Genomic DNA, 24,213 nt, shown 5'->3' with positions numbered 1-24,213 from the left:
GTCACGTGGTGAGCTCACAGTAGCTCTGGAGGTGGGTGGGGTTGTAGCTCGGAGGTGGAGACGCCCGTGATCAGAGGCGGGCCTGTTTGCCCGCCAGCCCCCTGCTCGCTCTTCAGAAGTGCCGCGTGGCTCATCCTTCAGGTTTGCTTTTAAGAAAGCGGAGGCCCTTGAGCAACGCTTGCAGCACATCAACAGCGAGCGACAGTCTAGAGTCCAGCGCTGTCTGCCGGAAGGGGGGGCGCGCATCCTGCGTGCTCGCATCACGCAGCGACGTTCAGACACCAGCACACTGCTCCCACTCATCGCACTCAGCCTGTGAAGTACACACAGACTGTCCTGTTTAAGTTAAAACGAGAGCTGCTTCACTTCGTGGAGAAACGCCACAACACTGGACTTGCACCTGAAACCCTTTCACTTCTCCTTTCGTTTCTCGAAACGAGCGCGTCGTCTTTTTACTTACGTATTTCTACGTGTGCGTGAATGCACGTGGGGTTCTGTTTGCCACGCCCGTGGCAGGGGTGCCACCTTACTTCTGAAGATACGGGCTTGTATGTTCCCTCTTTAGGAAACGAAGGCTGTGCTTATTGTCTGGAACTATTACATTTCTGTGAGGAAAATGTCACGTGCAAAGAATCTTTTTGTTTTTGTTGCTCTTTCTTTGGAAAGCGAATCAGACACTGATGTCACGGAGCTGTTAACTATAGAAATTAGACTATGTAAAAAATGCTGAGAAATTTTAAAATTACTTTAAAGTAGCTTGTGAAAAGAAAGTAGCTTCTTTTCAAATATATTGGTTATCATGATAAAATATGAGACTATTCTATAGATTAGAACATTGAAAACAAGCCCACTAGAAAGGTCATTGTACTCACGAGCTGTTTTTGCTGCAGCTGACATGTTCATTTAATACTCTAAAGATACTTGTAGAGATATTTTGACAGACTTGTTAAACTTACACATTTCTTTCTGTGTATGTGGTCATTCATATGCACTTCGGTTTTTTAAGATTTCTTAATTTAAAAGTACATAGTGGCCCATGAGGCAGTACTGTTTCTCTGAAAGAGCTTTTAGGGGGTGAGCAGTGGCCACCCACCTGTGTGTGCTCTCCCCAGAGACACTCGGAGTCCAGGAGGAGGAGGAGTGCAGGCTTTTCTTCCCATTTGTCTCATCGCTGAAGAAGCTGAAGTGGCATGAGGGTGAGATGCTCACGGTCTTGGCACTGACTGATGTCAACGCAAGGCTGGCACAGCCCTGGGGATGGAGGGTCAACCTACACGTTGCTTGTATCTGTAGAAATCGCATGTGGTGACGCTTTGGGGTTGGCATTGGAGCAGGTCTCCCCCAGAAGCAGAGCTGGGCTTCAAAATGGAATGAAGCAATGGCTCATATCTCTGGTGAAAGATGTGAATTCTTCTGGTTAAATGCAGTGTGCCTTTCCGATGTTTAGCAGAAATGATCATGATGAAACATTAGTTTTATGACAGTAATATACAAATGCGATTCAAAGTAAAAATCTGACCTTGAGTATCACCAAGAGCTGGCCAGGAGGAAAAGCAGAGCTCATGCAAAATGCGTTACAACCCCATGCGACCGTGTGCAGTGGTAAAGCGCCGTAAATACACCCATGATTAGCAGGTCGACTCCGCAAATGCATGGTGTCCAGCGACTGCTTAGGAGTGGAGGCTTTTTTAGATGCTATAGCACATTCCTCTAAACACGGGCTTCGTAAGAAATCATATATATCAGTCTAAACACAGTATTCACCTGACTGGGAGACTCTGGAAGGTTCATGAACTTGTGGTTTTAAGGTTTAGACTTGAGCTTTTTTTTTTTTTTTTTTGCCAAGTATTTTGCTTCTTAAAATGTCTAACTATATTAACATAAGTTAATCTTCAGATTTTTAAAAACTATAATTGCGAGAAGTAACTACTCAAATCATAGTAAAATTTTGGACAGTTTTCCCCTTTAGTTTTCCAAACATTGTTCTTTATTCATTGCTGTAAATGTAAGATTAACCCTCCAGACTAGAGGTTTCTCCACTGGGATGGGGAGCGAGGTGGGGAGAATGTGACCTGCCCCCAGAGGACATGTGATTCACCTGAAGACGTTTTTGGTTCTCACCCCTGGAGGGAGGGGTGCTGGGTGCTTGCTGCCAGCACCTTGGCTGTGGGCAGGGAAGCTCCTAAACAGCCCACAAGCACAGGTGCCCCACGGGCGTGGGTCCCCCAGGCGAGTGTCAGCCATGCTGAGAGTGACGGCCCCAGAGGCTGTCACCAGATCTGCACGAGCGCCGTCTCTAAGACCAGCATCTTCTTTCCTTAATGGAGCACTTTTGCTTTGTCATAAATCCTTCCCAGAGTTTAGCAAATGTTCACCTGAACGCAGGAGAAAAGAAATCTGATTTAAATAGTTCCCTGTGAAACTGTTTAGGCCTTAGGTCTCCTGGAGGTCAGGCCTGAGTTGGGGAAGCCTGAGACCAGAGGAGTTTCTTCACGGCCCTTCTGATCAGCTGGGGATGAGCTCTCACTTCCTAGGGGCCCACTGTCCGCAGCCCACGTCCCGGGTGGGTCCAGTGCCCTCCCTCTGCCTCCGAAGTACGTGAGCATTTTTTATCGGTCATTGTGGATCAGAGCAAGAGCACAGCTTTCCTTTGGGAGTGAACTGTGGATCCATGCCCTGGGCCATCCCTCAGGGCGCAGGACCATAGGAACGTTTCTGTAGAGGCTCCCCAAGTATGAGAGCTTTCCTCTGAAATGATTCAAACTCACAGCTGTTTGATACTCTAGGGGATAAGAGGATGCATGGTATACATCAAATAGTTGGAACTGGCTTGTATTTAATCCTGATGGGCAGAAAGCACTCCCCTTTCTGTATGTGGATGTCTATTTGTAAATAAGGTAATTTTAAAAAAAATGACGTGTTAGTATTTTGTCAATCTGGCTGGTAAATTTAAATTGCAGTGCTATAGACCTACTGAGAAACATGGAAACCAGTATCACATCGGCCAACTATGTATTTGTATTGCTGTATATTAAGAGTGCTCTGTGGTTTTGGGTGAGCATCACAGCCTGAATTACTGAAAACAGTGCAGCCACCTGTTGTGAAATCCAGGTGTGAGTAAGCCCACACGAGGGCCCAGCCCAGTCCTGCAGGCTCAAAACAGACCCATTCTGCCTGCCTTCACGATGAGGTCGCTGGCTGCTCACCGTGGCCCCACCAGGCTCCTGGTGGCCTCTGCCTGGGCAGGAAGTGACGTCCTCCGGGCCCCTGTCACCCCTGCGGACTGGGACACCTGGACGCCACAGAGCTATCTGCCTGTCCTTTTCTGCAGAAGACGAGGTGTAACTGGTCGGACGCTGGACTGAGTTTTCTTTTTCAGACTGTAGAAAGTTATCCGTTCCTTTCTTTACTTCCGGCTGTGCGGGCTCGGGGCCGCGCGCGCGCTTCTGTAGCTGCGGTGCGCGCGCCTCTCCCTGCGGGGCTGCTCCTGGGCCCGGTGCGGGTCTGCCGCGGGGCTCCAGGGTGCGCGGGGTCTCTCCCTGCGGGGCTGCTCTGGCCGTGGTGCGCGGCTCCAGGGTGCGCGGGTCTCTCCGCTGGCCGGGGCGGCTGCCTCTGGCCGTGGTGCGCGGGCTCCAGGGTGCGCGGGTCTCTCCCTGCGGGGCTGCTCTGGCCGTGGTGCGCGGGCTCCAGGGTGCGCGGGTCTCTCCCTGCGGGGCTGCTCTGGCCCGTGTCGGTGCGCGGGCCTCCAGGGTGCGCGGGTCTCTCCCTGCGGGGCTGCTCTGGCCGTGGGTGCCGCCGCGCGGGCTCCAGGGTGCGCGGGTCTCTCCCTGCGGGGCTGCTCTGGCCGTGGCGCGCGGGCTCCAGGGTGCGCGGGTCTCGGCAGCTGCAGCCCGCAGGCTCCGGAGCACGAGCCCCGACTCCGTGGCGCACGGGCCCAGCTGCCCCGCGGCGCGTGGGATCTTCAGGGCCAGGGGCTGAACCCGTGTCTCCTGCGCTGGCAGGCGTCGCCGAGCCGCGAGCGAAGCGCCCGAAGGACTCCTGAAGTGAGGCTTGGTCTTAGCGACTGGCTCTTACCACTCAAGAAAGTCAAGTCCCTTCTCACCCCCTGAGGGGACACTTCTGGGATTAACGCTGATTTTTTTTTGTTTTTTTTTTTTTGTGATTTCTGTGGCATTGACATGTGAAAGCAAACTGACGACCGTTGGGTCTCACATAGCGCGGCTCCACCTGTCAGCTGGCAGCGTCCGCGGGGCTGCCGGCCACACAGAGCCAGGCACGGGCCGGGGCCGCGTGGCGGGGCCGCAGGCAGCCCTCGGCCCTCTTCCGTGTCGGGACCACGTCCAGCTCAGGCTGTCCTGCGCTGGCGCGGTGCTGCGTTCCTGTGGGGGCCGCGCAGGGGAGCGGCGGGGCGCGGGTGTGGCACGGAGGGGCGCAGCTGGGGCGCCGGGAGCCTGTGTGCGCCTCCCTTCCCCTCTCCTCTCTTCCCTCCCGCTGTGCTTCGCTTGCTGAGTCCTGGAGGCTGGACTCTGGACACCCCCCTCCCCCCGACCCCGTCTGAGGGAGCGGCTCTCGGAGCGAGGCCCTGGCGGCCGCAGCCTGAACAGTGCACATCCCACGGGGCTGCCAGCCAGAGGTGTGTTAGAGCCGAACCCAGAAGGGATCGTGATGTTTACAGATGGCTTAGAGTGGCCGCCGAGGCGTCCGTGCGTTGCAGAAAGAAGAGATGGAGGCGCTCCTGGAGAATCGCTGGAACCACAGGAAAAGCCATTTGCAAGTGAGATTCTGGAAGTTAAGCCAGCGAGTGTTTGAATTAGGGAAGCCAAGAACAGATGATGGTGGATATGGAAGGCTTATGGATAAACACCAAAGGCCTGTGTGAGACCCTTGGGAAGATTAATGAAACCTTTAAGTATTTTTAAAAACGGTTCACATACTTTCATTAATGATCCTGTGAAGTGCAAAATGTTTTGTCAAAGAAATTACAAACCAGAAAAAAAAAAAAAAGCCTGCTATACATTTTGGTGATACTAAGGGAAAAAAAGTACAATTATTGTTTAAATTTTATTATACATTGCAAACTTTTTTTCAAATGGCATTTCCCCCAAAATTTAGTTTGAGCCAAAGCGTCCTTCTTCCGTTTACTGTAGGGCTTGGCTCCCCTTTTCATTGGCTTGGATTCAGGTGAGGACGCAGGGGCCATCAGCTGCTTAGACCCAAGCCAGCCTCCTCCACTTACGGCAGGAGCAACTTTGGCAAGTCCTGGCATCTCTCTGAGCCTCAGTTTCCTCATCTGTGAAATGGGATGATGACTGTCTTCCCTTAAGGGACTGTGACCTTGGCAGGAAGTCCTGTAAGTAGGGTCATTAGCGCAGGGTTCCATCACCCCTGCTGACGGTGCTCTGGAGAAGTGACGGCCCTCTGTGGCCAGCTCACATTCAAATACAGTAATCACGAGGGAATGGGGGAGACTCACGAAGGGAGAGGTGGCTTGTCTTTCCTGAGTAAGTTAGAGGAGCTCGGCTCTCAGACCTTGTTCAGGGGTGATTCGGGTAGGCGAGATGTAGTGAAGTGTCAGTAATTTCCGGAACACACGACACCACGTCGCGGTGGGGAGTGTGCTGCACTTCCTGTTTGCTTTCGATTCCCAGAGCTCAGTTAGGGACCGAACTCTGAGCAGAAACGACTCTTCTAGAGAAAGGCTCTAAAGCCATGCCGCTCTCCTAAGCTCGTCCTTTGCGGAGGAAAACTCTTTCTGTAGAAAATGCTGGTGGTAAGGAAAGAAAAGGAAGGTGGGGAAGGAGCCGCAGTAAGCAGCCGGAGGAAGCGGAGCCTTCCGTGCAGCTAGCCGAGGACGGCTCGGGGCTCGACGGCAGCCTCTGGCCCGGGCGTCTGCAGTCCCGAAGCATCGTGGCAGCTGGCGCCTACCCGCCTGTGAGGGGCGCGGCAGGGAGCCCGGGGCACAGCTCGGCTCGGGAGGCTGCGGCCCAGGCGTGAGGGCGAGGCGCGCTGGGGGCTTTGCCTGAGCCGCTGACGTCCTTTCCGGTTGGTCAGACTCTCGCCCACGCGCGGCACGCGGTGCAGGCTTAGCCCACGCGCAGACGCGGAGCAGGGCTGGCGTCGCTCCTCGCTGGGAGCCGAGACAATGCATGAAAGTGACAGCCGGTCTGACCCAGGAGGAGTGACGGTGGCAACGGCTTCGGGCTTTTAAAACAGGAAGGAACCTGTGAGTCTGGGGCCTGAGGACCTGAGAGCACTCCCGTGGGGCTCCATTCTGATGCCAGGAACTGGGGAGGGGCCTCTCCCCGACATGCGTGGCGGCACCATCCTCGGGGAGGACGTGCTGCCGCTGGAGCTTTGGGGCCAGCTGAGCTCTGGGCCAGGGTGTGGTGCCCGTGGTTCCTCCCTCAAGCTGGTTAATGCCAGGACGAGGAGAACTCCAGACAGGAGGCTTTGAGAATATTCAGCATTTCCCACTGGGTCAGTGGAAGTCGGCCCAGCTGCTTCTCTGATCTTGGTAGTAATCGGTTGATGGACCCCTGGGCTTCCGGTCCTGGGTCCATTCAGGAAGTTAGAGCTTAGGCTCAACCTCTCAGAAGACCCTTTGCCATCTTCCTACAGCCCTGGCTGAATGAACACTTCCAGGTGTTACACAGACATTCGTGGTCTGCATGGACCCGAACGATGGGTCACATCAAAACTCCCAGAGTGGGCCAAAGTTGATGTTGAAGAAGGCTTATTTCTGCCAGAATAGGCTGCTGCTGCTGCTAAGTCGCTTCGGTCGTGTTGGACTCTGTGTGACCCCATAGACGGCAGCCCACTAGGCTCCCCCATCCCTGGGATTCTCCAGGCAAGAAGAGTGGAGTGGGTTGCCATTTCCTTCTCCAATGCATGGAAGTGAAAAGTGAAAGTGAAGTCGCTCAGTTGTGCCGACTGTTAGCGACCCCACAGACTGCAGCCTACCAGGCTCCTCTGCCCATGGGATATTCCAGGCAAGAGTACTGGAGTGGGTTGCCACTGCCTTCTCCGGCCAGAATAGGCGTATCATTGCAGTAACAATTGCTGAATGTCTAGTAAGTTCGGGGTGTCTGAAAAGGCACCAAAGAGGATGTGCGGAAGGATAAGTAGCCCATAGCGGCCGCAATCGAGGAAGTGCGACCACAGTCCGACCGCAGAGAGCACTTCCTGGCCGTGAGGAAGGTGGGTGTTCAACATCATCTTACCAGTGGGAAAGGGGAAGCTCCTGTGCCCACAAGATGTTGAGGAGGCTGCGGTAAAGGCCACAGGAAACGTCTCAGCCTGGCCCCAGGTCCCTCTTAAAACCCTAACAATGGATTTGTGCAAAAGAAGCAAACCTCGTAAAGGAGAGAGAGGCAGTCCTCAGAGGAGACGTGAGGCTTCTGTGGAGGAAGATGGGCTAAACGTGGCTGCGAACCTCAGCGTGGGTGTGAGGCCGCACGCACAGCCTTGGGACGGTGCTCGCAGGAGGGCCCGGTGGACGATGCAGCTGAAGTGCTTCCTAAGCCTGCAGACACGGCGTCGTCTTGTAAGAAAGAAAATCAGGCAGTGACTGAAAGTATCCTTGGTAACAAGTATCATCTACTCTCCTGGGCCCACCGACTCAGTGGACTTGAATCTGAGCAAACTGTGGGAGATAGTGAAGGACAGAGGAGCCTGGCGGGCTGCTGTCCATAGGGTCACAGGATCGGGTGTGACTTAGTGACTGAACAACAAGCTTCTGGGCCCAGCACAGTCATGAGCTGTTAATAGTGCACCATCTGTGAAAAAGTGACCCAAAGTGCCCCTCTAGCGAACGACGCAGGCACATACTGCTGGTTAATGAAGCTCGATGGTCGTGAACGTGAACTTGGTTCCTGGAATGGGCGCTGAGCAGTGGTGGGGCCATGCCCGTGGGAGTGGACAGCACCTGCCCTGCGGCTTGTGCCCAGCCTGCAGTGCAGAGATGTCACTTCCACTGTGCTGCTTGCTGGGGCCCACGTTTGCTCGCTGTTCTGTACAGGAACTGGATCCCAAGCATGGAGGGAGATGACCCTGCAAGGGGACGCGTGGCCTCCACGTGTGGACCTTTGTCTTGTTTCTGTTGCCCATCAGATGAAGGGCTTGAAGCAAAGCCTTTGGGAGGTTTTCTCACTTTGCATTCTCTTCACCAGAATGCCTATAAGCAGATGCTGGCTTTTTAAAGTTACCTTGAACGTGAAATTTCCATGAAGTGGCCGTGCTCTGCTTCTCAGCGGTCAGGACGGCTCTGAGCCAAGACGGAAGATGAAGGACCTGAGTCTCCGCGGTTGTGAGCGAGCCTGGCCAGGGAGAGGCACCGCCTTCCTGACGCACCACGTGCCCTGTCCTGGGTGCAGCCGGGACGTGACCCAGGTCTATAGGAGAGGAGTCGTCTTTTAATGTTAACAAATCATTTCAGTACAAAGAGCGGGTTTCAAAGCACGGCGTGCAAGTCCCTGTGTGGCTCGCAGGCGGGCTTCCTCCTGAGAATACTGCGTGTCCGGGGCAGCCGCCCCGAGGGTTGAGTGCCCAGGACAGCCCAGGGCAGGAGGGTGAGCACGCAGGCACGTGAGGAGCTGGCTACCCGGGAAGGGCAGCGAGCGCTGGAACAAACAGCAGAGCAGCCTGCGCCTCTCTCTTCAGCCCCCGTTTATGACTAGCTGCCCGGAGGTGGTGGCTCATGCCGTGAATGGGCCTCTTGTCCGCCGGGTCCCCGCAGTCCGACGCTGTTGCTCTTGGCCGGGCTCACGGCACAGGAGGTACGGGGCCCTCTGATCTCCGCGGTCTGCGCCGCTGGCCGTGACCTTCCCGCGTCTCCTCTTTCTCCACCCCGTCTGCACCGCGCCCGGCCCGGGCCCTGCCCGGTGGGGCGGCCGGGATCCCTGCGGGGTGGGACGTGGGCTCTGCAGAGGTCGCCAGGGGTTCAGGGAACATTGGAGCGATTTCTGTTTGCTGAAGGACGTCATCCAAGCTGCCTCTGTGCTTTATCTAATTCCAAAAAGCCTCTCAATCAAGAGCGTGTGGATGCAGTGCCGGGCAGCGGGGTGGAACTTTATTGGAGGCACCGTGGTTGCTTCTCCTGTTGCCTGGTGCCGACAGGGGCGGCTCACACGGGTTTGTGTGTGTGCGCTCACGGCCCCAGGCGTGGGCAGGCGGCCCGCTCCCGTCCCCCACGCTCAGAGCTGCAGGGCCCTCGGCGAGTGCCCGGCCGGAGAAGAGGTGACCTTGTCCCGTGAGCGGGGGCGCCCCCGGCGCTCCTCCCTTAGAGCTGCGCAGCCTCCCTGTGCTGTCCGCTGGGCATTTTAAAAAGGTTTGCTGGCGGGATGCACCGTGGGAGAGAATGTACTTCAACAGCTAATCTAGCTCTTTGGTCTCCACTGAGTGTGCTGTCTTCATGTCTCGCAGTTTAACGCTGGCAATTCAAGGTGTGCGCTTTGCGGATTTTGCCAGCTCTCCTTTTCCTTCAAGTCTTGTCTTGAAGGTGTTTGACTTGGGGGTGTCATGGGGGTGCTTTGTGAGATGAGATTAGAAAGTTTAATAGAACAAGGGCTTGGAAGCCCACACACACGTACGCGAGGGTCAAGCACGGGCACAGGCCAGGGATTTGGGATCTGGCTCGGGCTCCCCTCCGAGCCTGCGTGTCCTGCTCCCCAGCTTCTCAGTGGGTCCTGGTTATCCGGCCTCACGGGAGGTGAGGCCTGGCAGGAGGGGAAGGCCCAGAAAAACAGAGTCCTCTTGAATTTCATGAGTTTGCTTGTGCGTGAAAAAATCATTACAGATAAGTGTATTTGAGCCAGAAAAATAGCGTGAGCAAGATAGACCCATTTCAGGTTTTTACATATTTTTATGTACATGTGGTCAATGTACAGACAGACTCCATACAGAATAAAACAGTAAAATCAAAGTTTTCTGAATGTGTAGAGTGAAGCTATGTGTGTCCAGCATGGCGCAGTTGCTCGCGTTCGCCCAGGTGTGCAGAGCAGCAGCTTTCTCCCTTCAGGTCTGTCTGGCCTTTCCAACAGCAGGCGGGGCGCCGTGAGGGACAGCAAACTGCCCGCTGGTTCCGCCCATCCATGGGGATGTGGTGACCCAGGAGGCCTCTCACCACCCAACCTCTGGGGGGCCTCAGTCTGGGCCTTCCCGTGGCAGTGGGGACGGAATCCTGTGCCCCTGGGGCTGGGGAAGGTGAGGGGAGGTGGCAAGGCGGTGCCTCTGTGCGCCCTCAACCAGAAGCAAGCAGACCCTCCCTGGAGGCGACTGTGCTTGTCAGACGTGTTCCCCGGCTTCCAGCGGATCTTCACTCACCGAGAACTGGGGGTGCCACCACGCGAGCCAGGAAGCAAGCAAGTCAGAGTCTGCAGAGGAGACGAGATCAGTCACTGGCGAACTCTAAGTATGAGGACTGTTAAATGAGAATATAGAACTCCAGGGTGTGTTTAAATGAAAAACCGTAAATTGAAACATCATAAAATGAAAATTCATAAAAAAAGAAAGAAACAAAATCAGAATATGAAAAATACCCAGGTAGATCTGCAAAAGCAGCAGAGAGAACTTCAGATATAAAAGATTATGTAAACAGAATTAAACGCTTGGCTTAAATACCAGACACTGAGCAGAATGACACGGCTCTACGGAAGTCAGCTGCATATTGCAGGGAAGGGCAGGAGGAGGGAAATTATTTTAAAAGAGGTGAAGAGGTTGCAAGGTGACCTGGGAAGGTCTAGCGTTCTCTCCCAGAAGGGAACAGAAGAAAATAGAGTCAAGAGGGGGCCGTGCACGCGGAGGCCCACTGGTCGCACAGACACGGGACGGCTCTGCATGCACAGAGCAGAAGCTGCGTCTGGACGCCTGGACTCCAGGGGCTGAAGAGGGAGAGGGCTTCGTTAGTCTCCCCAGAGGAGAAAGGGGAAGGGCGCTCACGCTGGCCACACCCTCATCCAGGACAAACCAGAGCCGGAGGCTGTGTGTTAGTGTCCTGCTGCTGAGAGGAGCAACCTTCAACTTGGGGTCGTGAGGAGTCTCAGAATCAAGCCAGACAGCTCTCCACTTCAAAGGAGATTCTAAAGAGTGCATTTTAAGAAGAAAGGAAAGTATGCCAGAAGAAAGATTCAAGAAGGTCGGATGAGAAGGAAGATTGGTACAGATGGGAGTGTGCCCAGCCTTTCTAGTCCAAAATTATAAACAGACCTACCTTCTCTGGAAAGAGACCCTGGGAGCTATTCGAAGCAGTCGAGCAAACTGGCGGAGTTGAAGCTGAGAGGAGACTGACTTTATGACCTCCAGCCTGTTGCAGCTGGGGACTCTGTTGGCACTTTTGCTCGTGAAAGATGCATGATTACCCTCACCAGTGGCTCAGCAGTGAAGAATGTGCCTGCAGTGTGGAAGACACTGGTTCAGTCCCTGGGTCGGGAAGATGCCCTGGAGGAGGAAATGGTACCACGCCAGTGTTCTTGCCTGGAGACTCCCAGGGACAGAGGAGCCTGGCCAGCTGTGGTCCACAGTGTTGCACAGAGTCGGATATGACTGATAAAAGTGACGGAATTAAGAGTGACTCCCAGGCCGTGTGGCCCGGCTCCCGGGGCCTCTCTGGAAGCCTCACCCTTTGCCTCCAGTTGGAGATCAGAGCTGAAGCTCTTTCCAGAGCCTCAGGTGGTGTCCCACCCAATCCCAGCTTGACCCCTCGGGGCCCACCTGTAACCCAGGCGGTGTGTGCAGACTAAGCTTTGAAATTCAGTGAATTGTCATATTTTATCCAGCATAGTTTGGTATTTTTTAATGGGGTGAAATGGGGTTTTGATGCTGTTTTTTGTCTGCTATTTGCCAAAATAAAAGTTCTGAACTTTTCATTCCGTCAATGCTAGAGACACTCCTGATCTCAGTCTCAGCTAATGTTTGGACTAAAACCCATTTTGATTGGTTTCCTTCTTACTAGTTTACATTTTTGTGTGTATTCTGTTTTTCCGTGGCTAATGAATTTACCTTGAAAAAGTAACCTACAGCGTACAATATGAGAGACGTGCTCTTGGTGTGTGAGTCCACCCGCCTGCCTCTGGCTGTTTATTTAGATTTGTTCTCATTCTCAGACTTCCCAAATCAGAGAATTAAAGGGCTTAGTCATGAACAGACTAAGAAATCTGGGCTTCTCACTGAGGTTTAATTACAGGTCCCATTAACTTTGCAATGTAATAATTGTGATAACAGGTGACACATTGTGAATTCCTTAATCACATTCACCTAGAATTTCTGAAACATCAGCCTGCGTGGGAAGTACTGTTATCATCCCTGTTTTACAGACCAGGACGTGACGATCCTGACTCCGTCTGTGAAGGCTCACGGTCTGCAGCACCATGTGCCCCGGGTGGGTGCCCGAGGCGTGGCCTGGCAGCTGTGCCTGTCCAGAGGTGTTCAGAGTGCCACGTGGTCTGGGTGGCAGAGCCAGCGGCCAGTGGCCTTCGGTCGGTCGGTTCACTGGGCCGACTTTCTGTTTCTTGGTCTTCATCCTGGCTGAGGTCTTGTAGTTAAGGCTGTTGGAAATTAAGCATGTCTGTGAACACTTACAGGAGTTCCATTCTCTGCGTGCTGTACCAGCACAGCCACGCTGGCGACCCAGTCCCACAGGGCACCTCCTGCCCTGGGGGCAGGCTGGTGCTGGCAGCACTGGCAGGAGCCCGGGGGGGGGGTGGGTGGTGGCTGGGGGGTGGCTCAGGCTGGGCCCTGGGCCTCTCCTCCTCCATCTGCACGGTGGGCCTGGCTGGACATAGTGCCCTCCATGCCTCAGCCCTGAGGTGAGTGGTTTCGTGTCGTTCTCTCCAGAACACAAGAAGCTTGTGTAATGAGTGAAAATGAAGTGCAGGCGTGCACGCTCAGCCGCTCAGACGTGTCCCACTCTCTGTGACCACATGGACTGTAGCCCACCAGGCTCTTCTGTCCATGGGATTTCCCAGGCAAGAAGTCTGGAGTGGGTTGCCATCTCCTCCTCCAGGGGGTCTTCCCGACCCAGGGATCGAACCTGTGTCTCCTGCATTGCAGGCAGATTCTTTACCACTGAGACCCGGGCACTCAGGTCTACGGAAAGAACAAATTGAAAAAAGCAAACAATTACTTTAAGCCTCTCCCAAGAATTGACTCGTGAAACACGGTGGCAATAAAAATGTTGAAAATGAATCTGAAAATGAAATCATGAGAAGTTACCCTTATAACAACATTACAAAGACTAAACTACTTAGGAACAAATTTAACAAAAAGCGGAAAGTGTGTTCTCTGGAAACTACTCAACATTGCTGAAAGCAACTGGACAAGACCCAGATCAGTGGAAGCCCCTCCTACCATCTGATGAGCAGGAAGATAAGGAGCTGTCAGAATGGACAGCGCCCCCCCCCCCCCCCCCGCCCCGCCCCACCGCCCCGCCCCACCGCCCTGATGGGCACATTCAACACCATTCCTGCAAAGCCCGGCCCCTTTTGTGCAGCATCAACAGACTGGTCCTAAAATTTGCACGGAAATTCAAGGGACTGAGAAAAGGTGAACAGTGGGAAGACTCGCACTTCCTGGCTGTGACTGTCCCTGCAGACCTGTACTGATCATGTGTGTGGTTCTCGCAGGCCAGCAGGTGTTAGATCCGTGGAACAGGACTGAAGGTCAGTGAGAAGCCCGTGTGTCCATGGGTAACTGATTTTTGGCAGAAGGTGAAAGGCCATTCAGATGGGAGAAAGCATAGCCTTTCCAGCACATACGCTGTACCAGAGCAGCCCTATAGCCACACTCAGGGGGCTGAAGCAGGGCCCTTTTCTCCTCACCATACATAGATGAACTGGAACCAGGTCAGATACCTACATTTAAGAACCAAATCAACGAAAGGCGTAAAACATCCAGGAGAAAATCTTCAAGACTCTCCTTGGGTAGGCAACGCCCTTTTGGATGTAACACCAAAAGCTCATACAGTCAAAAAAACAAAATAGACAAATTGAACTTCACAAAAATGAAAAAAATAATTGTGTGTGAGTGGATGCCATCAAGGAAATTAAAATATGACTTATACAGTGAGAGAAAATGTTTGTAAATCATGTCTGATAAAGGATTTGGATCCATAATATATAAAGAACTCTTACAACTCAAGATTAAAAAGACCAGTGACATTGTCCTTTGAAAGTTGGACAAAAACCCTGATTAGACATATCTCCAAAGAAGATACACCAGTGGCTGATAAGTACATGGAAATGTGGGTGCTTAGTGCCATTAGCTGTCAGAGAAATGCAAATCAAAACCGCAAGGAGATAACACTTAAGTACCCACGAGGACGACTATCATTAGAAAGATAAAACCATACAGTTGTTGGGGAGGACGTGGAGGAATGAGAACCCAGTCGCTGCTGGTGAGCACGCAGCTGGCGAACGGCTGTGGAGGCACCTGGCGGCCGATCGATGGGTTCGCTGCGGAGCTGCCGTGCGCTCAAGCGCTACGTTGTGTCTGACTCTTTACAGCCCCATGGAGTGTAGCCCAGCAGGCTCACTCTGTCCATGGGATTTCCCAGGCAAGAGTACTGGGTTGCCATTTCCTTCTCTAGGAGATCTTCCCAACCCAGGGAGTGAACCTGCCTCTCATGCATTGCAGGCAGATTCTTTAGTGCTGAGCCACCAGGGAAGCTCCATGGAGCTGCCCTCAGTTCAGTTCAGTTCAGTCGCTCAGTCGTGTCCGACTCTTTGCAACCCCATGAATCATAGCACGCCAGGCTTCCCTGTCTATCACCAACTCCTGGAGTTCACTCAAACTCACATCCATCGAGTTGGTGATGCCATCCAGCCATCTCATCCTCGGTCGTCCCCTTCTCCTCCTACTCTCAGTCTTTCCCAGCATCAGGGTCTTTTCCAATGAGTCAGTTCTTTCCATCAGCTGGCCAAAGGATTGGTGCTTCAGCTTCAGCATCAGTCCTTCCAATGAGTATTCAGGGCTGATCTCCTTTAGGATGGACTGGTTGGATCTCCTTGCAGTCCAAGGGACTCTCAAGAGTCTTCTCCAACACCACAGTTCAAAAGCATCAATTCTTTGGCACTCAGCGTTCTTCACAGTCCAACTCTCACATCCATACATGACCACAGGAAAAACCATAGCCTTGACTAGACAGACCTTTGTTGGCAAAGTAATGTCTCTTCTTTTGAATATGCTATCTAGGTTGGTCATAACTTTCCTTCCAAAGAGTAAGCCTCTTTTAATTTCATGGCTGCGGTCACCATCTGCAGTGATTCCAGGGGAAATGAACACTTGATCCCCACACAGAAAAGGGTGCACCCACGTTCACTGAAGCACTCTTCACAACTCTTCCGAGAGGTGGGAACAGCCCAATGTCCGTGTGCTATTAACAGATACAGAGACGCAGTGTGTCCATGTCCATTGGGCCACAAAGAAGGAAGTACTAACTCATGTAACATAGGTGAGTTGACATCACAAATTTATCCACGGAGCTGCAGGATGATGGCAGAGTGCTGACACCAAAATACAAAGATAGACACCAAGCCTGAGTTTAATTGTCACTTTAAATCAGCAGTAAATTAGAAGTTGCCAATTGAGAGCAGATTGAACAGTACTGTGCCTGTTAAACGCTTTGTATGCAGAGGCTCTGTTCCGAAGGAGCTCTGGTGTGCACTACGCAGTGCCCTGCGGAGCTGCAGCTGGACCTCCCAAAGTCCACTGTTAACACCCACGAGAGACTGAAGCTTCAGACCCTCACCGTCACTCGCGGTCGGGCCTCGCGTACATGAGCCCGCCAAGGTTGCGCAGCGAGTCTGCTGTGCTTCTGAACTTGTGCTGGGCTCTTCTTGCCAAAGTTGAGAAAACCTACATATAAGAATCCCCCTTATCTCTGTCTCAGTTTGTCTAGAAGGCCACGCTTTTGTCGTAACACTCACCTCCCTGTTTCTTCTGCAGAAGAACAAAGCTGAAGTTACTGAAATGTGATAAATTATGATGGCAATCTGTCTAATCTGTGTGACGCCACCATTGACCAGCTCACGTGCCTGTTAATTACCTTGAGATTTTGGTAGCTTTGTGATAACCTTACTTAGATGCGGGGACATAGATAAAGCTGCCTCAGAAGTGCCTTTTAATTTTCTCCTTCTTTGTGATCTTTTAATAGTGGATAGAGGCTTTCATTAAAGACCAGAGAACATTAAAACTGTTTCATTCCTTTCGGGTAAGATACGTTTCATCTGATCATTTCAAAATATTTATAGAGAATTCAGAAATGCTGTCCTGCAGATAACACTTGGGTGAATTTAGAAGTTGACATTGTACTAAGTACAGAGAGTCTTGAAGCTTCAGACTTGGCCCTGGTAGCCACCATTGCTGGCGTTCATTCACTGACTCGTGTCTGACTCTGTGGCCCCAGGGACTGCAGCATGCCAGGCCTCCCTGTCCTTCCCTGTCTGCCGGAGTTTGCCCAAGTTCACGGCCATCGAGTCAGTGACGCCATCCAACCGCCGCCTCCTCTGTCGCCCCCTTCTCGTGCCCTCAGTCTTTCCCACCATCAGGGTCTTTTTCCGATGAGCTGACTCTTTCCATCAGGTGGCTTAAGTATTGGAGCTTCAGCTTCATCATCAGTCCTTCCAATGAATATTCAGGGTTGATTTCCTTTAGGATGGACTAGTTTGATCTCCTTGCTGTCCAAGGGACTCTCAAGGGTCTTCTCCAGCACCACAGTTGAAAAGCATCAATTCTTTGGCGTTCCGCCTTCTTCAGATAAAGAAGGATGGACCACCCCTCTTCCAGCAGCCACATGCATTTCTTGTTTGTTTCCTGTGGTCACACCTGGGAGGAAGATTAGTCTCCTCTCTCTCTCTACACATGAACCCCGAAATAGTCTTATTAATAGGAATACATGATGTTTATGTTCTTAAAAAGTCAGGGTGGTCTTATTACAGATTCTGGCCTTTCCTTTCGTCCAACCCTGTTGGCTCTTGTGTAAAGACTGGCCTTCCGAGAGCTGTTCCCTGGCCTGGGGCCTGCTCACGTGTTGCAGCAGCACACGGGGCCTGCCAAGACGGCCCCACAGTGCCCACCGCAGCTGCGGAGCCGACGTGATGCTCGAGTGGGGCTCCTGATCTTGCCTAAGTGACGGCCAGTGGTTTCTGTCGTTTACTTTTGTTATTGTTTTAGAGGGGGGAGGGGATGAAAGAAATGCCCAGAGGCTCGGATTGTGTTTGGTTCACCAAACTTAAATGTCAAAGTCACTAGACTGATAATACATCTTTTGTCTCTTTTAGGAGCTAATTTTGTTACTCGAAAAATTAGCCGCTCAGTAGCTAAGATTCACCTTGGACAACTGGAATGTTTCAGTTTGGGGAATCTGGATGCCAAACGAGATTGGGGCCACGCCAAGGACTATGTGGAGGTAGGAACCGACGCATTCTGGTTTCTAAGCATCTGCGTCTGCATGTCCGAGTGCCAGGCCTCCTAGGGGGCTGCCTGGAGGGGGCAGCGTGTTGGCCGTGCTCATGCAGCTGTGTCTCAGCTCACACTGTGTCCCTTGCTGGCCCATGGCCAGCGGTGCGTGAGGCCGTTCCGCACAGTCTGGAAGGGGGAGTCTCTCACGGGCGTTGTTTTAATTATTGAAAACAAGGATGCTGGCCAGTGGGCTGGACGGTGGACAGAAAACACATGGTGTTGTTTCCTTTCTGGAGTGTCTTCCGCGTGCCTCCTCCCTCACCCCACCCAGGACGTGAGTGGCGGCGTGCGAGAGGACCTGCTGGCGAGCAGGACTAGCGTCCAGGCCTCCCAGGAACACCGCTGGCCCTGGTGTCACCGCCGGTGTCTGCGAGCGCGCCCTTCACTGGCGTGAGCACGCCCTTCACTGGCGTGGCCACGCCCGCTCGCTCCTGAGTGCTGTCCTCAGAGAGCCTGGTGTCTGCTGCTTCAGACCCTGCTTACCCCCAGCCCTGGGCAGCCCGTGACTCCCACCTGTGAGTTCTGCCCACTAAAGGAGGAACGCGAGAGAGACGTGAGCAGGGATGCTGTTGCAGAGCAGCGGGTGTTGTCAGAGGGGATCCAGGCGTCAGTCTCGGGATTTACGTGCACGTTAAGGTCCGGTTTGGGTTACGTACGTTATTTAATGTACACGTAAATAGCGTGGTTTTCCTGTGAACAGTTTGTTGCCTTTTGCCTTGCCGGGATGAGCATGCTTGCTGATGTCTGGAGTTTCCGTGGCAAGACGTGAAGGAGCTTGTTGGTGACGGGGTGTTTGCCCCGGAGCCCGCGGTGCCTGTTTAGGTGCTCACTGATTTCCTGTGCACAGGACTGTTTCTGCCCCCAGTGATGCCTCTGGGGAACCGGATCTGGCTTCCTTGTTCATTGATGTGGTTCAAAAAGAAACTTGACCATTTCGAAAAGAAAGCAAACAGGAGTTCACTTGCCAACACAGAGGTCAGCTCCGCTGTGTTACCGCTTTTGTGTGTGACTGAAATGTTGCGTGCTTGAACGCCTAAATTGTGATTTGTATTATGGCCCCAAAATTCCGACTCAATGCTTTGCTCAGCAGTGAAACATTTAGGTCGTTTGCATGTGCTCTTCCAACCTGTAAACACAGTGAAGCTTTTTGTGATGGTGGCCCTTGGATATGTTCTAAGAACATTGCATTAAAAAGTACAGACGTCCACACTTTGAAAAACTATGAGACAGTGGGCGAAAGGTGATGTAAAAGAACCTGAAATTTTGTTTCGTCTACGTATATGGCCTCACCTTCTTAAGACTACGAGGCAAGTTTTGTAAAAATAATAATTTTTTCAATACTGTCATTTTGGCATATAACCCTCTAGCTTTCTGCAAATACCTACAGCTACTTAGAAGGCTGTGAAGGTATCCATCTTTATCCAAAGTCTTGTTCTGCAGTTTTGGAACCAGATCGATCAAATTTCGTTCCACTCTACATTTTTGCACTGGGATGCAACAGGAGTGTGTGTTGGACTCAGAAATAGATCTTGATAGTGCAGTAAGCAGTGTATCAAGATGTTAGTGATGATTATTTCTGGTTACGTTTATTTTCTTCTCTAGACTTCTGTGTTTTCCATGTATTGAAACAAGTACATATAAACTTTTTCAGTCAGGGGAAAAAATAAATGGCATTTGGAAAACACGCCAGAAAAATCCAACAAAAATGCATGAGACCATTTGGTAAATACAGAAGTAATGAAAACCCCTCTGGGAGCTCAGTGGGTCTGCGTGGGGACCATGGGGTCGTTTCAGCCCAAAATGCCAAGCGCACCTCGGCTCTGGGGGTCACGCAGATCTTGGCGCAAAGGACCCCTGTCTGTGTTTGTGTAACAGGGAAGTATTTCAGAAACATCTAGGCTCAAAGACTTCAAAGGTCTTCCCAAATGATGTCATTTTTAAGATTCCTTGATGAGACGTGTCAGTCCAGCAACCCCAGGTGCTAAACTGCCCGGGAGAGTAAGGTGTGAGAGCAGGAGGGCCTGGCTCCTCAGGACAGTGTGATGTTTTTGGATTCCAGAGATGCACGCTCAGAGCCAGTCATCCCTGGGTGTCCACGGCCTAGTCTGTGCCCCGACACGGATGGGCTTTGCGTGTTTTGGGTTCCTTGGGCCCTGACAGTAACACATAGTGCTGCTCTAAAAATGATTTTCTCATTTACAGGTTCTGAAAGAGATTGACATTTCATGATTTCCAAAAAAGTGTCATCGCTAAATAAAAATTCATCACTTTTATCCCCATTTTAAGAAATAGGACCATCCTTTGCAATTCTATTTTAAAATGAGGCTACTTCACAGACTTATGAGTCAAAGTAGGTGTGGCCAAAATTAAAATCAACAAGCCTAAGAATGAAAAAACAGAAGCCTCATTTGATTAACTCATATCTAGATCCTGGTACTCTAATCAGTCTTAGAGTTGAGAAGCCTCAGCCAGCACAGATCAAACGAGTCACAATAGCATCTCCTTTACACATGCTTTAATTGTAGAATCCCTCTCATTTGTACATAAATATATCGGTAAGTCTCTAGGTTAAGCAGCTTATACTTTTATCTGTGGACGGATTTCCGAGAAGAGGAGCAGAGAGCGTTTGCCAGACTGGGTGTGATGATCGCGACTGGGTCAGTGGGTTTTGCCTCAGTCTCAGCAAGGTTCGTGCATCAATTACTGGTCTTTGAGAAGGACGCAATAGCAGTCGCCTTCACACGCTGTACATCCATGATGGGAATCTCTTTGTCTTGCAAACGTTTTCCCGACAGTTAATACAAAGCCATTTCCTGTTGCTGATTCAGATCCGTTAACTTCTGTTTCGTAGTCTCGTCTCTGAGATCAAGATGATTAAACGTTAGTTGAGTGGGTAAGAGGTATTTCAACTTGAAATGGAGAATATGAATTCTATATTTAACTATGTTGTACTTTAGAGTAAACAAGTCGTGTGCAGTTACACCTTTTTTCATTATTTTATTGGAAACATTGTTAAAGATGCAGAATTGTTGAATGGCGTTTACTAGGAATGGCCACATATATCCATCACCCAGGTTCTGTAAACGTGTGTTTCTTTTGGGATGAGGTCAGCTGACAGTTCAAACTGTAAAATACTTTCATCTTCTTAGCTGTGTAGATGCCCTCAGCACAGCCTGTTCTCAGGCCTGGCTCCCCGTGTGCGCGCCAGAGCTGCACCTCGAGTTCATGAAAGCACGAGGGCTGTGCTCCCAGGTGACGGAGACCCAGCAGAGCGGAGGCCTCCAGCAGGACGGGAGCCCGGCGGCCACCCTGGGGGAGCTGCCCACTCTCCCCGGGCCCCTCGCCCCGCGTGCAGGCTGCTGCAGGCGTTTCCACCCTGCGCTCATTCACACAGATCTGGGAGGGGTTGCCGTGTGGGCGCCCTGAGACTGCTTAAGGGGAACTGGCTCATTGCAGCATCTCTTCTTCGTGTTCAGGAGAGGAGTTGATTCCTTGCCAGGGTTGAGTCTCTGAGAGTCGGTGGTCTCTGAACCGGGTCGCTAGCCAGGCCATACCGGGCAGAGATGCTGAAGGTCACCATAGCCAGATTTCCTTGGCCAGGTCTTGATTGGTTGGGGGTGACACCCCAGGAGTGGCCATGGTCCCCACACCCCATAAACTGTAGGTCCTGTTTACGTCATCATGTTGACAGATGAAGCTTCTAGGATGGGTTGGGTTACTCCTTAAGTTTTCATCCACAGGGAAGTCCCAGCATGGAGATCAGAGGCATTGCAAGATCGGATTTTCGGCTGTGCCGTACAGAGGTAGACTGGGATATCTGACCTTGCGTCGGAAGAGCAGTTCTTGGCAAAGGGGTACGTGTGTGTGCGTGTGCGCGTGTGCGTGTGTGCACGTGTGCGTGGAGAGGAGGAACGCGCAGGCTCAGCAGATGCCACACTGGGCAGACGCCCCGCACCTACTCAGGGGCAGAATTACCCGCCCTCAGCAGCGGCCTGGGCCCCGCCCTCCACCCCACCCCGACGCAGCGTCGGCACAGCTTGGGTTACCAGGTGACCCGCGTCCCCAAGAGAGTCATGGGTCTGTTCCTGAAGATGACCATACGAATGGTGAGGCTCACTCGCTCTTATTTCAAGGGTCTGATGAGGGTCCCTGGGTGGCTGTCCCACCTGTCTTGCCCTCTGGCTGCAGACTCTGTCCCGTGTCTGCTCCTTCCCTTCCCGTCTGTCCCTGCTGGCACCCGCTTTCTGTCTGCTTCCGCCCATGATGAGAACTGGCTATTTAATCGCAATGACGAGACTCTCCTGCGATACGGGTGTGATTGCCGCTCGTAAAGGCTGACATCACCTGCACTTAGAGATGACTGTATAGGAGGCGGCAGTGCTGGGCACTCTTGTTGTGCAGAAATAAAATGGCTGACGCTTTGACTTGCTGGTTAAATAGTTTCAGGATAATGTATTGCCTTTTTTCCGAGTTCTTGAACCCTTATTGTGGTTCAAGTGTCTGCAGAAGCCATCATCCTCTTCAAACCAAATTTCCAAAAGGTTTTACATGTGGCCTTCCAAGTGGCTCCAGAGGCCGTGGTTGTATCCTACTCACAAGTTCACGGTGCCCAGAGGGATGAGCCGGGGGGACTAAGTCAAGACCCCCTCTCATTTTAGCAAAGAAAATCATGGATGGGGCTTCCATGAAGCCCGGATAATTCACAAGCAAAGTTTTACAGAAGCAGAATTACCTGAAGGCAAGATCGAGAAACCGTTTGTGGGACGGTCGGTGTCGCTGGCAAAGCCTCACGCAGGTGTCACTAGTGAAGACCCTAAAGAAAGACGCAGAACTGCTGTGTGGTATCGCTTCCCCCACTGCCTCTGAGTCGTGAAAGTGTTTCAGGCCACTTTTGCTGCACTTTCTCAAAGAAAATGGTGAGCCTACCTCACTGTCCATCACTTCATGCAGAATCTGAGACCTGAAGTCTCGGAGAATGAAATCCCTCCTCCACAAACATAGGAAGGATGAGGTTGGCCACCTGGGCCCGCCCCCCACGCTCTGGGGTCTGTCCCTCTTACTTGTAATCGCGCATCACGGAACGCCTGTTGCAGGACAGGTGCCCTGTGAATACGCGGAAGGAATGGACCCTCCCTGTCAATTATTTTTTCATAACGTGTATAAAAATGGATTTATAAAAATATGGGATGTGTTTGCTTTCTCTTACTTCTAAAGCACTGTTTCCTGTACTTCGCATCAGACATTTTCCACAGAACACACTCTTAGCCCATTTAGGTTCAGTTGTGATGGATTTTCCTGACCCCAGCCAAACGTGCTCAAGCAGGTTTCTCTCTTACTGCACGCTGGCCACGAAGGATCGCCGAGCAGTGCTCACGCGTTCTCGTTTTGGGTGAGTCTCCCGAGGACCTCTGGTTTCTGTCAGTACTATCACTAGACGGGATCCCTATTTTTAACAGAAGGGTATCTGAGCAATGGAGAACATAGAATGGCACGTTGGCCCTGATTTATAAGACAGACTTTGAAAATCGCAGACTTAGTGTGTAAGATCAGCGGCCCGCAGCGTGACTGTAACACCAGCACTCGCTCCTTAGAGGCCTCTGGGTCTGTGGGGCCCTCAGCGTGTGCTCCCAGTTTCCAAGTGCGCCGCTGATGCAGGATTCTTTGATAGAGCAAGATTTCTGTCGCAGATTCTGTTGGAAACTTTCTCTCCATTCCAACCCCCCCCCCCGCCCGCCCTGCCACACACACACAGGTGAGTGCTCACTCTCTGACGATTTGTCTTTGTTTCTCGATTTGTGTAAAAGTTGACTTCGTGACTCGTAGGCAGCTCTTTGGCAGAAGTGGCGATAGGAATCTCTGAAGTGCGGTGACAAGGGAGGTCGTCCTGCAGGACCTTGGGTTCTCCGAGCGTTCCTTCCCCTCCTCCTGTGATCAGAACTCGGGCGCTGGAGCGAGGGCCTGTCCCGCTGCTGGCTCCCCTGTGGGCGGGCTGGGGGCCGCCAGGCAGAGCCTGGGAGGTGGGCGCATCCCTGGCCGTGGCCGTGGCCTGGCCAGCCTGAGCCTGCGTCCGTGGGCCCCATGCCCCTCCCGGGCGGCAGAGGCGCCACCGTGCTGCCGTGGCGGCACAGAGGCCAGGGGCTGGGCCTCGCTGTGGCTCCACGTGGTGTTTCTTATGGTGTTTCCTATGGCTTAAGAATTACTTGCTGACTTTCACTGAATCTTAAATTTCAAGTTTGGAAACAAAAAGTGCTTTCATCATATTGAAAACAAAATAAAAAGTGCTTTCACTGGACTTTTTTTTTTTTTTTTAAGCCCCGAAGGTTATCCTCTTGTGTTTGTGTGGTGCTTTATCAGTTCCATCTTTGGATCTGATTCTCCTGACAAATGTCAGACCATGAGGAGAGCAGGAATTATTATGTGCATTTTTCACAGGGCAACGCTGGCTTTGAATGGAGATGTCCTGGCCCGCAGGCCTGGCCTGACTGTGACGCCGCGTGGCCTTTTAGGGTGGGTTCTTGGTGCCTTTAGACCTTCTTATGAGATGTAGAGGCTGTGTTTTGCACTGACCCCCGGCATTGACCCTCCCCAGGAATCAGGGATGTTTGTGCTGCTGGCTTGGGCCACCCCCGCCCCGCCCCGCCCCGCCCCGCCCCGCCCCGAGAGACCGAGCCCAGGCCTGAAGACCCGGGTCAGAAAGAAGCCGCAGCAGCTGGGCAGAGAGGGGAGGAGGCCTGCCGTGCCGAGCAGGGACTCCCACTGCGG

The 24,213-nt window shown here is 52.3% G+C and overlaps 1 protein-coding gene across 3 annotated transcripts in view; it reads left to right on the top strand.

Moving 5' to 3' along the window:
- GMDS (GDP-mannose 4,6-dehydratase) overlaps window positions 1-24,213 on the top strand; it is a 425,099-nt gene that overhangs the window by 188,985 nt on the left and 211,901 nt on the right. For all 3 annotated transcript variants that reach the window (XM_018038954.1, XM_018038955.1, XM_018038953.1), the window contains exon 7: window positions 17,271-17,398. In XM_018038954.1, coding sequence (XP_017894443.1) covers window positions 17,271-17,398 — 128 coding nt within the window. The remainder of the gene's footprint in view (window positions 1-17,270; window positions 17,399-24,213) is intronic.

This window comes from Capra hircus, chromosome 23 (assembly GCF_001704415.2).
Source record: "Capra hircus breed San Clemente chromosome 23, ASM170441v1, whole genome shotgun sequence".
Lineage (NCBI taxonomy): Eukaryota > Metazoa > Chordata > Mammalia > Artiodactyla > Bovidae > Capra > Capra hircus.
This window is presented reverse-complemented; position numbering and strand designations above follow the sequence as displayed.